This window comes from Cucumis sativus, chromosome 4 (assembly GCF_000004075.3).
Source record: "Cucumis sativus cultivar 9930 chromosome 4, Cucumber_9930_V3, whole genome shotgun sequence".
In the NCBI taxonomy this organism is placed as follows: domain Eukaryota; kingdom Viridiplantae; phylum Streptophyta; class Magnoliopsida; order Cucurbitales; family Cucurbitaceae; genus Cucumis; species Cucumis sativus.
The window spans coordinates 23,979,473-23,994,130 of NC_026658.2; the positions used below are offsets into that span (position 1 = coordinate 23,979,473).

The 14,658-nt window shown below is 32.6% G+C and overlaps 3 protein-coding genes across 3 annotated transcripts; 2 read left to right on the forward strand and 1 right to left on the reverse strand.

Annotated features, from left to right (window-relative positions):
• Positions 1-4,513: 4,513 nt before the first annotated feature.
• On the forward strand, positions 4,514-6,254 carry LOC101207830 (stem-specific protein TSJT1). Its single transcript, XM_004141182.3, has 4 exons — positions 4,514-4,816; positions 4,903-5,143; positions 5,343-5,463; positions 5,859-6,254. Exons 1-4 carry the CDS (start codon positions 4,605-4,607, stop codon positions 6,047-6,049), a joined length of 765 nt encoding a protein of 254 aa, XP_004141230.1. The 5' UTR covers positions 4,514-4,604; the 3' UTR covers positions 6,050-6,254.
• Positions 6,255-6,370: 116 nt separating this feature from the next.
• LOC101208071 (lanC-like protein GCR2) lies at positions 6,371-9,203 on the forward strand. Its single transcript, XM_004141183.3, has 7 exons — positions 6,371-6,502; positions 6,651-6,982; positions 7,075-7,253; positions 7,898-8,009; positions 8,108-8,224; positions 8,310-8,624; positions 8,724-9,203. The coding sequence occupies exons 2-7, from the start codon at positions 6,806-6,808 to the stop codon at positions 9,060-9,062; spliced, it is 1,239 nt and encodes a 412-aa protein (XP_004141231.2). The 5' UTR covers positions 6,371-6,502; positions 6,651-6,805; the 3' UTR covers positions 9,063-9,203.
• Positions 9,204-11,098: 1,895 nt separating this feature from the next.
• Positions 11,099-12,961, reverse strand: NPR (protochlorophyllide reductase, chloroplastic-like). The gene is given in 5 exon segments (NM_001280784.1): positions 11,099-11,422; positions 11,520-11,878; positions 11,959-12,490; positions 12,640-12,738; positions 12,868-12,961. Coding segments are annotated over 5 exon segments (1,200 nt in total). The 5' UTR covers positions 12,922-12,961; the 3' UTR covers positions 11,099-11,266.
• Positions 12,962-14,658: the final 1,697 nt, after the last annotated feature.

Consider the following 14,658-nt stretch of genomic DNA (forward strand, 5'->3'; position numbering starts at 1 on the left):
TACGTACAAAAGTGAAGGGACTAAATTGATACAAAATTGAAAATACAAGTACTAAATAGTAAATATTACAAATCAAAATTTACAGACTAAATTGCTTCCTATGTTTATAAAAAGTTTAAGAAATAAAAAATATTTCAATCTCTATAAATAATAAATAGTTTTCTAAGTTAGAAATAACTTAATTATTTTTTTTTACAAGAGATGATGTTGATGTTGATTATTTTTTTACAATATTTTTACTCCATAAATGTTGAATATGTAAACTTTGATGTGTGTATATATATTGTATATGTGTGGTTATTTTTTAATCATGTATGTGTGGTTGAGTTCTTGTTTCCTATCCAAATTACTTTACAATTTTTTTTTTTTTTTGTTTAAAGTAATGGGTAATGTTTTAACTTTTATAATAATATATTGGTGCTTGTAAACAATAAAAAGTATGAATGATTTGACATAACTATTAGTTGGTACGAGTCATTGTGGTTTTTTTTAATTTGGGATTCTCAACTTAGGTTCATCAATTTTGATTTGATCTTAAATTTATTTTATTGGATCGAATATCCGTTTGAACCTTTATAGCTTTATACCATATCTTTAGATTCCATTTTAAAAAAACCGATTGGTTATGCGATGAGCCGCTCATCTATCTTATAAAGGATGAGAGTTTCTTTGTTTTTGAGTATAGGATTCTAAATATAAACTTTTGTCACTAAACAAACAAACAACCAATTCTCACGTTCTTTTTTAATTTTATTAAAGAAAGTTTTTTCTAAAGAAAAAAAATCGACAAACTATTTACCTTTTAGAACAAAATCACTACAAGATAAAATTTATTACACTTAATTTGTGTAAATATTTTATTTAGGACGGTTTCACCATTTTTAAATTAGGTTACTTGTGTTGCTAATATCTATACGTGCATTTTTCAATTTTTCTGTAAAGTATAGTATTTTAAAAGTTATAGATCTTATGTTCACCTTTGTTTTAATCAAGTTGTCTTTAACCTCTTATTAAATACTAAAATTAAACAATAAATTAATAAATTGATTGACAATTCAAATATAATTTCAAAAGTGAAAGTAAAAAAAAAAAAAAAAGAAGATCATGAAGGTTGAAAAATAGAAAGAGATATGCTTCCAATTTTAGGTTTAGACTTTAACCCATTTAGGTGTAATTTTTAAATGGTTAAAATCAATTTTATTAACTTCATTATTTGGGATTCCTATTTTATTTTAAAACTTGAATGAAAGAAGTTGGGATTCCTATTTTATTTTAAAACTTGAATGAAAGAAGTTGAGTAAGTGGTACTTAATCTTTATTAATAATATATATATGATAGCAATTGATTTTGTTTCCATCTTTATATAGTCTACTTTTTAATTATAAATTTGGATGTTAATATTATATTATATAGTTTTTGTAACAATGAAAATATAATCCAATTGTATCACCTACCTACTGTTTGTTACAAAGTAACATCATTAATTGTTCTTAGAACAACATATAATTATTATCCCATAAATCATCCCATCATCTCTTAATCAATGAGTCTATATATATATACACATTACATCAATCAATTAATCACAAACAATCTATAAATAATAGCAAAAAATATATAGAGAGAGAGAAAAAAAAGGCATCTTTTATTCTTTGCATGAACACAAAGGTCACCAAAATGCAACAAAGTCATTTTTGTCTTTCCACAAAGATAAAATTGCTTGGCTGTCTTCTTTAGGACACTCTTTTTTTTTAGCATTTTTTGTGGTATGAGTTTTTTCTAATTTACTTTTCTTTTTCGATAAATTCAAATTACTTTTTATTGTTTTTTTCTAGTAAAATAAAAGTATATTAATATTCTTAAATCAAACTCATAATCACTTTACTCTTACATCAAAATTGTAGGGGTGGCAAGAAAAATTATAATTAATTGGGGGTAGCAATTTAGTTTTTATTTTCTCTCCATTATTTCTTATTGTGAGTTCCATTTTTCTCTAAACTTAGAGAGGGAAAGAATATCTATAGAATTTACTTTTGAAAGCTAAAAATAAAAGACCAAATGATCCTAAAAGGGGTTTTCAAAATTTTATTTTTGAATTTTCCAAAATAATAAAGTATTCAAGAACAATAATTAAATACATAACAATATTTTAAAAAAATTTATAAATATAACAAAGTCTACAATAGACAGACTTCTATTGCTGATATACTCTTATGGTTTATTAGTAATAAATTAATATTTGCAACATAGTGTATCGTGATAGACTCCTATTACTGATAAACTTTGATAGATTTTATAATATTTATAATTTTTTATATATATTTAATTATTTTGAATGTAATCAGTATGTTTGAATGGATTTGAAAATTTGCGTACAATATTATTAGGCCATATGGGAACTTTTAGAATTATTAGGGCCATGAACTATCTTGAGAAGCATTTTATTTTAGAGGATTGGGCCCTGGCCTATTTTATGGCCCACTTGTAATTGATTAGATCAAGCCCAGGTAAATTATTTTTGCTACCATTAATATTTGTTTTTCTTTTTTCTTTTTAATTTTTACTTCTTCTATTACCTTCTCGCTCCCTTTTACCCTCTCATTATTGTTTTCTCTTTTCTCTTTTCATTTTGAAGAATAAATATAGGTTAATTTACATACATACATATATATAATAAAATGTAAAACTAATTTCATTTCGTAGGACACAAGAAAGTCCATTTGAGGCTTATGGTTCTATTTCCATTAATTACATTAACACTCTCTATCTTACCATAATTAAACAAAAACAACAAACTACAATAACCAAACCATCAAAACCCATTTATTGAAGTTCATCTTTAATAGACAATGTTAGTGATCTATCTTTTTCTATTATAGATAAAAAATGATAAAGTTGTATCACTTCCTATCTCAAATAGACAATGATAGTGACCTATTTCTCTATCTACTTTGGATATAAAAAAATGTGATAGATCTCTGTTATTGTCCACCATCCAAGAAAAAGTAGCAAAATTGAACAAATGGGTTGGCATTAGAGCTTATGAATGATATTTTTTGATTTATTATATTATTGAGTTGTAAATATTTTTAATGGTACCATCAATTTTCAAGCACAAAAACTATTAAGTATCCTATCATTATCTATCTCAAATAGACTCTAATAGTATTTTATCTTTATTTGTCTTAAATAAACAATATTTATGTCTATCTCGATAGACAACAATAATGATCTATCCCTCCCTATCTAGAATAGATATAGATAGAGTTTTATCACTTTCTATCTCAAATAGATAGTGATAGTAGCATATCTCTATCTAGCTATCTAGGATAGAAAATGATACATCACTATGATTGTCTAAGTCTCGTTGAGTCGCACAGGGTAGACGACAACCGTGGATTGAGAATCACAAAAAATGATGTGAGTTGGAGTCTTTTTGGTATTTCACGCTATTAACTTTTTTTTTTTTTTTGTAGGCTTTTTACTTATTCAAAATCTTTCTATATGTCGTAGATATTTTAATTTCTTCTCTATACTTAAAAAAGACCTCATAAGTATAATATATTGGATGAAGAGCATACGTTTTTCTTTTAATTTGACCCTTAAACTTTTAAAATTTTACACTCAAACTTACAGTAATTTTTTAAATTAGATCCTAAAATGATAAAAATTAAAACACTCGAAATTAATTTCACAACCAAGAATTTGTAAGTATAATTAAAAGCCATGACTAGATTCTCAAATTTGTTAAAGATAATAGTTGTTGTAACATAAGGCTAAAAAGGGAAGCATACAGGATGATTCATTTCATCAAACCCTAAAAAGTAAAGCATAGTTTGCCATAATCAAACTACAAATAGGTGAAAACAAAATAATAATGTTAAAATTAGTTAAGAAATAGTGGTAAAGAAAGAAACCAATGTGTAGAATATTTATGGATAGGACATGAGGTATTATTTCTAGGTGCTACTGCTAGGGTTTGCTCTTCTTTTGAGAATACAATAAACCCACAGATTTGGGAAAGAAGAAAGAATAGCGAACTTTGGTGATGTGGCTATGACCTTTTCCAATTTTGGATAACTTCCATACCAAACCCACATCCTAATCCCCTCCCCATTTTTCTTTATTATATTCCTTTTCAAATACAAAATATAAGTTCTTTCAAATCTAAATGCTAATTACGTATCAAATACATAATTGTTTAAATCACATAATAGAACTGAGCTACACCCTTATCAAACAAAATTCAAACATGAATATCCCTCGTCTTAATTTCCACAAATTCTTCTCTTTTTTTTTCTTTAAGAAAAAAAAGTTCAAATTTATGAAGAGATAGAGAGAGAGAGAGAGATAAGGCCACATTGAAAAACGAGAACCTTATCCCATCTCTTCCCATCCGATCCCACAAAAATCCACGCCCACAATAATTACACAACATTGCCATACCATACCATCTTTTTTGTCTTTCTTTCTTCTTTTAGATACACTGTTTTATGTTTTATCTATCTATCTAATATGTATATATATGAGGCAGATTTTGGCTAACCTACTCTCTTCTTCTCTATCCATTTTGATGTCCAGCTCTAAGTTACATTTCTGAAAAATGTTAGCCATTTTCCACCAAACTTTTGCACACCCACCTGAGGAACTTAAGAGTCCTGCCTCTTTCAGTGGCTCTAAGGCCCCTAAGCTTCCTCAAGAAACACTCAATGACTTTATTTCTCGTCATCCTCAAAACACTTTCTCTATTAACTTCGGCCAAGCCGCTGTTCTTGCTTATGTTTCTCCCCAGTCCTTTTCACTAGTTCACCAAAGGTAATTTCAAGCTTATAAACGGATGGTATGGACTATTTATGTTGATGGGTTTATGGTAAAAATTGATTTTGTGGGTGAATTTGCAGGCTGTTCTGTGGGTTTGATGACATATACTGTCTGTTCTTGGGAAGTTTGAACAATCTATGTGCACTGAATAAACAATATGGTCTATCGAAAGGCTCAAATGAAGCCATGTTTTTGATTGAGGCGTATAGAACACTTAGGGACAGAGGTCCTTACCCAGCTGATCAGGTCCTTAAGGAACTTGATGGCAGCTTTGCCTTCGTTGTTTATGATAGCAGGGCTGGTGCTGTTTTTGCTGCCTTGGTATACTCTCTCTCTCTCCATCTTTTTTTTTTTTTTCAATCTTACTTCTTCCTCTTAGACGTGGCAATTTGACATTGGTAACGCTTTGACAAAAGATTAGACGCCTAAAAAGTGATGATCAGCTTCTTTTAATGTAGCAAGAGTTTGTGTGAATGCTATAAATTGCTTTGAAAAACTGTTTTTTGATATAATTAAACAGGGTGCTGATGGGGGAGTGAAGCTCTATTGGGGAATTGCAGCAGATGGGTCAGTGGTGATATCAGATGATGTGGATGTCATCAAAGAAGGCTGTGCTAAATCATATGCCCCATTCCCAACTGGTAATCCACTCTAATCCACAATACAATTGTCAAAGGAAAATCACATCACCTGATCTGCAAGTGTTTTAACAGTGAGTTTGTTGTCCCAGCAACAAATGGGGTCTAGGAGTGCCTATTTCAAACCGCAAAAACGTTTCTTAAAACCGAATTGAACCAAATACTCATACCCGAATTTTAAACCAAACTAAATTATTTTTAAAACGTTTTAAATTACCAAAACCAAAATTTGAAATCGACCGCACAGTTCGGTTTCGGTTTTGAACCAATAAATCGGAGTTAAAGCCGTCTCCACCCCTAAAATGGACAACAAATTCACGCCACTAGCAAGTTAGGTGAGATTTTCCATTAGTCCAGTTATTGGATGAACTCATAAATTTGAATGAATGAATGAGCAGGATGCATGTTCCATAGTGAAGGAGGATTAATGAGTTTTGAGCATCCAATGAACAAAATGAAAGCAATGCCTAGAATTGACAGTGAAGGAGCAATGTGTGGAGCTAACTTCAAGGTTGATGTTTACACAAGAGTTAATAGCATTCCAAGGAGAGGCAGTGAAGCTAATTGGGCTGAATGGGACACAAACTAGCTAGCTACCTATCTACAAATTCACTATTTCTCTCTTCTCTGTGTGGTTTTTGCTGCTCTTTTCACAATTTACTTCCCTTCTAAGTCCTAACATCTCTTTCTCAGCTTCAATGGCTTGTAAATATTTTAGACAATAAAATTTCTCTTTCCCTTCTTACTTGGTTCATATATGTAAATAAACAGATAAACTCATATCTTCTCAGAGAGAAACTATTTCGTTTCATTTCATTGGTGAGGAAATATATCAAACACCTTGTCTGCACTACACCATTTCTCTGTTTTCTTTTCGTAGTTGTATATTTCTTATCGAATAGTAGAGCTTGAATTATTTCAAAATTCATCCAAACTCAAATTTCTAAAACGCTTAAAAGCATGAAAAGGGTTCGATAGTTATTGATTTCATTTTGTTCTTCCACCATCGCGAAGTGAAGAATATGATGATACCCAAATCAAGGTAAGTAGTAAAATCAAACGAAATTCAAATTACACAAACAAAAATTAAATTAAGTTTTCCATAATGAAGGAATATTTTTAAAAATTTATTTTCAGAAATATCAAAGTGCGGACAAGAATATTGGAAAAATAACCTCATATTTAAACAGGCGAACACGTGTTGGCGGGCAGCCAATTCATCAGCAGCAACCGACTAAACTGTTTCCAAAAGTCTCCATTCACTCTCTCCGGTGCACCGTCTCAACGTCCCTCACCTTCTTCTTCATTGAGGATCGGAACCACCATCTGAGAAGCACACGCAGAAATGGCCGAGCGTTTCTTCCCAAACCAAATGCCACGCTTCCCTGCCGAAGCACCGCCGGACGAACTAGCATCATCCCATTCCTATTCCGCCACTCTCATTCCCACAGAGCTCCTTTCACTTCCCGATGCCGCACTTTCTGATCGCCTTAGACAGGCAGCTCTCAACCTCAAAGAAACGGTAACTTCACATACTTGCTTCGTGTTGAGAAATTTCCGGTGGTTTTATGCTTTTCTAGGGTTCTCTTTTTGGCCTGAGATTTGTAGTTTTAGGTCGTGAGAGAGACGTGGACGTTGAGTGGAAGGCATCCGCAGGATAATACTTTGTATACTGGAGCATTGGGGACGGCTTTCCTGGCTTTGAAATCCTTCTTTGTTTCTAAAAATGAGAATGATCTCAAATTGTGCTCTGAGATTGTCACTGCCTGTGAGTCTTTATCTAAAACATCGAGGTAATCTTTCGATTCATTTTTTTGTGTACCAAATTTTGTTTTGCTCTTTACATTTTAGTTTGATCTTATGGATAGTCCCTGTATTTAGTGAATGAAGTTCATTTCGATTGTCTATTTTATGAGTTTACGTAACTATGAAAAATAGTTAACTATTGAGAGGGACTGTTAGTAAGACCGAATCAAATTAGATGACTGCAATGGAAATTCTGAAACTACAGAATAAACTGATGGAAATGTATAGTTCAATGGTCTAATACGAGGACTGAAATGATGGAGATATATTTGTTGATTCTGAACTCTGGTGAAATTGGTTTTTTCTGAGGACTGAAATGCCAATTCTGAAGCTACAAAATAGAAAATGAAAGTGTATGGTTCAGTCCAATCTTTCTTATCTGATGGTCGGAGATATATGTGTTGATTTTGAGTTCTGGTGAAATTGGTTATTTTGAGGACTGAAATGCAAATTCTGAAGCTTCAAAGTAAAATATTGAAATGTATAGTTCAATCTAATCTTTCTTGCATGATGTGGAGATACATGTGTTGACTTTGAGTTATGGTGAAATTGGTCAATTTGGAATGTATTTCAGCTCATTCCTAATTTAGGTGCCAACCATTTTCTCAATCTCTTTTCAATTGCTCTGCAGACATGTGACATTTATCTGTGGCCGAGCTGGAGTTTGTGCTCTTGGTGCAGTTGCAGCTAAGTTCGCTAATGATGGAAGGCTAGTTGACCATTACTTGGCAAAGTTTAAAGATGTAATGCTTTTACATCATTGATTTCATGTTGGCTTCCTTCCATTTCTATGCTTATGAATATGAATTTTGAGATTCCATTTATATGTCTGTGAGAACAGATCAAACTACCTAGTGATTTACCAAATGAACTGCTATACGGCCGAGCAGGGTTCTTATGGGCCTGCTTATTCCTAAACAAGCACATTGGACAGAACACGATATCTAACAATTTTATGGTATGCCAGTTGGTCCTCATACACTCACTTGACCTTAACTTGAGAATCTGCAGAATTTCCTCATCTAATGGATTATCTTGGGTAGAGATCGGTGGTGGACGAAGTTATCGAGGCTGGTAGAACATTGGGTGAGAAGAGTAAATCTCCGTTAATGTATGAATGGCATGGGAAGAAGTACTGGGGTGCTGCCCATGGATTGGCTGGAATTATGCATGTCTTGATGGACATGGAACTAAAACCAGATGAGGTTGAGGATGTCAAGAATACGCTGCGTTACATGATAAAAAATCGATTTCCAAGTGGCAATTATCCTTCGAGCGAAGGAAGCGAATCTGACCGTCTGGTGCATTGGTGCCATGGGGCTCCAGGGGTTGCCCTTACACTCGGAAAAGCAGCTGAGGTATCCATCATCATTCTCGTCTTTTGATCTATATAACTAAAGATCCAAAGTAACCATAGTTCTCATCTCTATGCATGCATCTACACTACACTGCACCAGGTTTTTGGAGATGATGAGTTTCTGCAAGCAGCGATAGATGCCGGGGAAGTCGTCTGGAACCGGGGTTTGCTGAAACGGGTTGGCATCTGCCATGGAATTAGCGGTAACACATATGTGTTTCTTTCACTTTACCGATTAACGGGTGATCTAATGTACTTACACAGAGCCAAAGCATTTGCATGCTTTCTGCATCAGAATGCAGAAAAGCTAATTTCAGAAGGGAAGATGCATTCTGGTGATCGTCCTTATTCCTTGTTTGAAGGAATTGGGGGAATGGCATATCTCTTTTTTGACATGGTTGAGCCAAATGCAGCAAAGTTCCCATCTTATGAACTGTAAAGTTCTATTTAACACTTACCTTAGACATCTGTATGTACAAAGAAGTTCAGAGTTTTTAATAGTTGTACTTGTACCTTTGGGACTTTTGTACTGCAGGGAGATTTTTATCATTTTCTAATAAATACACAAATATTGTATGTATGGATGTAATTTTTTTTTTTTTTTTTGAAATTTGTCTATTATTCTATGGAGTTTAAATGCTACTTTTCAACATTTTGAATTTTTTCTGCTTTTTTCTTACTCAATTAAATTAAATATATGAATGGTGATCGGGATGTTATTTTATTCGAGTCTCTTCGAAAAACTGAATCCTAACAAATAGGATTGGTTTAGAAAATATAAAAAAACTAGTATATATTTTATTAGAGAAATGAATTAAAAATTTCGTGGGCTGAATTTGCTAACTTTTTCTTTTCTATATTTATTACAAATTTCATATTGTAAGAAAACTGGAACAGATTGGGGCATTTTTAAAGCTTTAATTATCAACTAATTCAATATAATTTATCCAGCAAGGGACTAATTTTGTTTAACTATATAATATAGAAACCACTTTAACAAAAATATATTCATGATGTTATAGGTTCAATCCATGTAAAAGAAAAAACAATTTTAGATATCATATATGATTAAGCTTAGTAGTCATCCAAAGATGGTCTTTCCAACCTATGGAACTAAATTAACATAGATGGCTTCAAGTTTTTAATCTTTTTTTAAGAGTATAAAAAATAAATTGTTTTATTAAAAATAGTTTCGAACTATAAATCAATTTTGAAAACAAATATTTTATTGTAATTTTGATGTTTGAATTAATAACTTAACAATTATACTATTAAATACACAAATAAACAACTCATTGTCAAAGCAAGTGGCCTTGAAACAAACCACATAAGCATTTCTATTTGGTAGAATAGGAATGAAAAGGGTTTCATTCACATTAGTATACCTAAGTCGATAACACATTTGTATACAATTGTGCTCGCTTGTGGCATCCACTCAAGAATTTGTTGTTTAGTTATTCTGAAGTTGTAACAATAAGAAATGACTACTAAATACTAAAATAGTTTTTTTATCACCAATGATTTGTTTTTTCAATGGAATATGGCTGAAAGCCCCACTTAAACTTCAATGTGTTTTTATAATAGCGTAAAACAAATTCATTGCAACTGAGGAGGAATGCCTAGTTGGGTGATAACTGGGAGCTGTTATGCTGTGTGAAGTCAGTTTAGCTCACCTGAAGCTTTGCCTCAAGCATTATATTTCAAATATAGCATCTATTGAACAGGTTGAGTTTCAGTTAGTCTACAACAAATCAAAATTAAAGCAGTTGAATAACTACTTTACAGTTTGCTAAAAGGTTCACTGTATGTAAATAAATAAAACAAAAGAAGAGAGAGAGTCTTCGTTGAGAGCTTATTTATTCATTTTGTGATCTTCCTCTTGAGAGACAGATTAACGAGATTCTTGAGAGTGGATGTAGGCTGCTAGCTGAACCACTATAACTTTGTGTTTGGTTGAATGTTGGTAATCTGTGCATATCATTGAATATTCTTGGTTGACAGAAATTTTCCATCTCAGTGGTTTGTAGGAAGAGAAACTTTCACGTGGTTAATTGACAACACATGAAGTAATTTTCCAAGAAGTACACCCTGAAATGAGTGAATAAGGCCAGCTCATGCGTGCTGTATAATTGCTGAGTAAAGTTTGTGTACAAACGGTAAGTTTTGCTGAGTATGTACTGATGTTTGTGTACAAATAGCAAGTTTAAAATCTTATGGAGAATGAGTAATGATTAAAGATGGATATTTTATAGAAAAATTATATAAAAAAAAAATAATAATAATAATAAAATATTTTATTTCTGTAACCTTTCTAAATAAGTTAACAAATTGATGACATTACATTACTTATTTTGTATGTTATATCGACTTTTTTTTTAGTGTAAAAAAAATGTTGATTCATTTCTATGTTCTAGGTGAAGGGTGTAACGCACAATTTTAGATGGAAAGAAGTACGCAAGAAGATGCCAGAAAGTTGGGAACGTTGAGAGTTTTATTAACGACTAAACTCAAGTCAACCAACTACTTTTACAACAGAAAATTTGTTTACACAACACAACATCACAGTTACGAACTCCCGCAACTCACAATGAGCTTCAGTTTTAGCAATGGAAAGACCATCATAAGAACTTCAAGCTTCACATTTTAAGCCAAACCAACAAGTTTCTCACTCAACTCCCACACTTTCCGAGCTTTCTCTGCATCACTTGCTTCCTGAGACAACTGGTTCTCAAATGAAGCCGAGTTCTTGTTCCAGCTCCAATACACACCTGATTTTGTCAAGCTCGGCTCACTCACAACCTGCATTACAAGCAACCAATCAGATTCTTTAACGGATATATACGACCAGAAAATATTTGACATTGTTTTCGTTGCCTATGCTGAAGTTTTAAGCTACCTGAGCTAGTCTCTTTCCTGCTTCATCTTCTGAAACATAGCCCTTGGTGATGAACTTCTGGAATGGAGGGAAAAGTATTCTGAACAAGGGAATGTGCTCTCTGAACAAACCAGTTGTAGCAATGCATCCGGGGTAGAGGGAAGCAAATGTTATGCCGGTTTCCTCGTGATATCGCTTGTGGAACTCTTGCATAGTGAGCATGTTGCATACTTTGCTGTCCTTGTATGCCTTGGCCCCATCAAACTCACCACCGTCGATCATTGAAGAGCTGTTTAGGCCGTTTAGTCCTCCAGCGAGTCCTCTAAGGTCACCAAGGTTGGCCTTAGGAGGCACATTTCCAGCCAAGGTATTTGTGTTCCCTGATCACAAAAATGTCAAAATTTAGCACAACAACAAGGCAATTACAAGATTGAGAACAACCGCAAATAATAGAATGTACCGGTAATTGATCCGACAATGATGAGCCGTTTTGAGGGGTAATCGGATTTGTTCAAATCCTCTAATAACAAACGGGAAAGGAGGAAATGACCAAGATGGTTAGTTCCAACACTAAGTTCAAAACCTTCAGCAGTGAAAGTAGGCTCTTTAGCAGTTGGTAGGTAAACAGCAGCATTGCACACCAGCACATCAAGCGGCCTGCCAGACTGCCTGAAGTTGTCAACAAACTGGCGAACGCTGTCTAGCGAGGCAAGGTCCAAATGCATAACAGTGTAGTTTTCCTTGGTAATGCCCGCAGATTTAGCAGCTCTTTCAGCCTTGAGAAAGTCTCTACAAGCCATAATGACATGCCATTTTCCAGTTTCAGCCAAAGCCTTGGCTGTGGCTAATCCCAACCCAGAAGAGGCTCCAGTGATCACAACACTACCCTTTCTGAGAGTTTTCTTCCCATCTGGAGTAGCTTTGTTAACTGCTGGACTTTCGGTAGCGGTTGTCTGAGCCCTTATTGCACCAATTTGCTGGTTCAATTCTCTCTGGCATTTTATCAAATACAGAAAATCCAATACAATTCAGCTTGAATGAAAGTGAAACCAAACCATCACATCAACAAAAAAATCTAACACAATCATGAATCAACAAGTTCCCACAGCAAAAAAGTACAAAAATTAGAAGCACCCACTACCTTACACCTCAAAGTAGATGAACTGAATTCAGATTTGAGATGGTCTGAGAATGAAATCCCAAACAAACTAGAATCTTTCAAGCATACACTAGACTTCCCCTGCAAAACAAAAGAAACCCACATGCATTGAAATCAAAATGTGAAAATAAACACAACCCAGATTCAAGAAACACATTTCTAATGTTTGTGGGTAAAAAAAAAAAAAAGAAAAAAGAAAGAGAGACAAACCTCTTTAGGAATAGAGAGAGCAGGGGAAACCAATGAAGCAGCTTGGAGAGCCATTAGAAGAAAAAGAAGGAACAACAAGAGAGCAAAAAATTGATGGTTTTAAATTATGTTAAGCATTTGGAAAAGAATATCTAGAGAGTGTATATATAGGAAGAAAGATCAAGAGGAGATTGCATAAGAAAGGGGAGTGATGGATGTAAGATACCAAAAATCAGAAAGGATAAGATAATTTGTGAAGTGTGGGCTTGTTCCATATCAATTTGTAGGAACCAATCAGAATTTGAGAACTGGATTTCCTATAGATTTTTTTTCTTCTTTAGTTTAAAAATAAAATTGAAGTAAGAAGATGATGAGGAAATGGTATTATGGGATGAAAATCGCCAAAAATTGAAAGGGATAGGAAATGGGTCTTACTTTTAACTCATTCAATTTCATTTTCTTCTTCTATTTTTAACCCTTTCCCTTTTTTCTTTTACTATTGATTATAATTATAATTTCAAACATCCAATAATATCACTAATATACTTATAGTCTTTTTTTGTCAAATTATTTATTTCCTTGGGTCTACAATTTCTTAACTTTATTTATATTAATCTGCTACAATTTTATAAAGGAATTTGAAAACTCAATTCTTCTTGTTTTTTTTTTTTACTAAGCTTTTTATTTTATTAAAAAATTTAAGATTAATATTAATTTAACTCTCTTGAATTATTTAATGTATTAGTTGGTTTATTTAAGATTAGATTATGAGCGTGTTAATTCATTTGAATTGAAATATTAAGAAAAATGTGAATTGGTGGAACGTTGATTAAATAATTAATTATATATATATATTCAATCCAAAATATGTAAATAGGATATTTTGTAGAGGTATATAATATATATATATTTGGGAAAATTGGAAAAAGTAAAAAGGTGAATATAGTTTGGATATTTAATTTGGTGCATTTATTATTAAAGGAAGAGAGAAGGAATTATTTATTTGGAGCTTTCATCTTATTCCTCAAGAGGACCACTCCTCCTTCGAATTTCTTTCCGGTCGCTCGTCTCCATCACCCGACGCCTCCCTACGCCGTATTTGCTCGCCGCCGCCACTCTCCGATTGATTTTGGGTGAGTTTCCGGTGGTTTTGGTGTTTTGGTTACGAGTTAATTTAATGCCCCTTAAAATTGGTTCAAGGAATTTATAATGGGAAGCCATTTTTTGTCCGTTGATCGAACTACGATGATTATGTAAATTTAATAAATGTTTAGTCATATCTTTTTTTCTTTTTTTTTTTATATATTCACTACATACATGTTTAATCTTTTAGGTAAATTTAAAAGCAACACGACGAATGACAAAAAGAACTTATCATTAAAACTAAATATGACAAGTGCTTTGGTTGGCTAAAATTTTTGAATGCTATGAACCTTTTATCAAATGGTAATTGAATTTATTTAAAGCTTATTTTCTTTAATGATTCTGTGAGAAAACCCAGACTAAATTGTTTTTAATTCTTTTAACATTTATGATCTAAACTTTTAAGTTTAAGTTTAAGTTGAAAAGTTGATTGGATGGTATGAAGTGATTTTTAAGATGTAAAACAAATTCAGAAACAGGTTGTTTTTACATGCATCTACTCCATGGTGCACATTGGTTGGTATCGGTTCATGGGAGAAAGCCAATCATAAAAATGGTGTGGAATCTGATCATGGTGGGTCGATCTTCTGATCTCTTTTTTCTTTTTATAATCAAACCTAAGTTGAATGAAAAGGAAATATGAATATATGAGTGTTACTGTTACGTGTT

Coding starts and splice junctions, on each gene's coding strand:
- LOC101207830 (XM_004141182.3), top strand. CDS start 4,605: ATGTTAGCCATTTTCCACCAAACTTTTGCACACCCACCTGAGGAACTT. Junction 4,817..4,902: donor TTTTCACTAGTTCACCAAAG/GTAATTTCAAGC, acceptor GTGAATTTGCAG/GCTGTTCTGTGGGTTTGATG. Junction 5,144..5,342: donor GTGCTGTTTTTGCTGCCTTG/GTATACTCTCTC, acceptor ATAATTAAACAG/GGTGCTGATGGGGGAGTGAA.
- LOC101208071 (XM_004141183.3), top strand. CDS start 6,806: ATGGCCGAGCGTTTCTTCCCAAACCAAATGCCACGCTTCCCTGCCGAA. Junction 7,254..7,897: donor TCTTTATCTAAAACATCGAG/GTAATCTTTCGA, acceptor ATTGCTCTGCAG/ACATGTGACATTTATCTGTG. Junction 8,010..8,107: donor ACTTGGCAAAGTTTAAAGAT/GTAATGCTTTTA, acceptor CTGTGAGAACAG/ATCAAACTACCTAGTGATTT.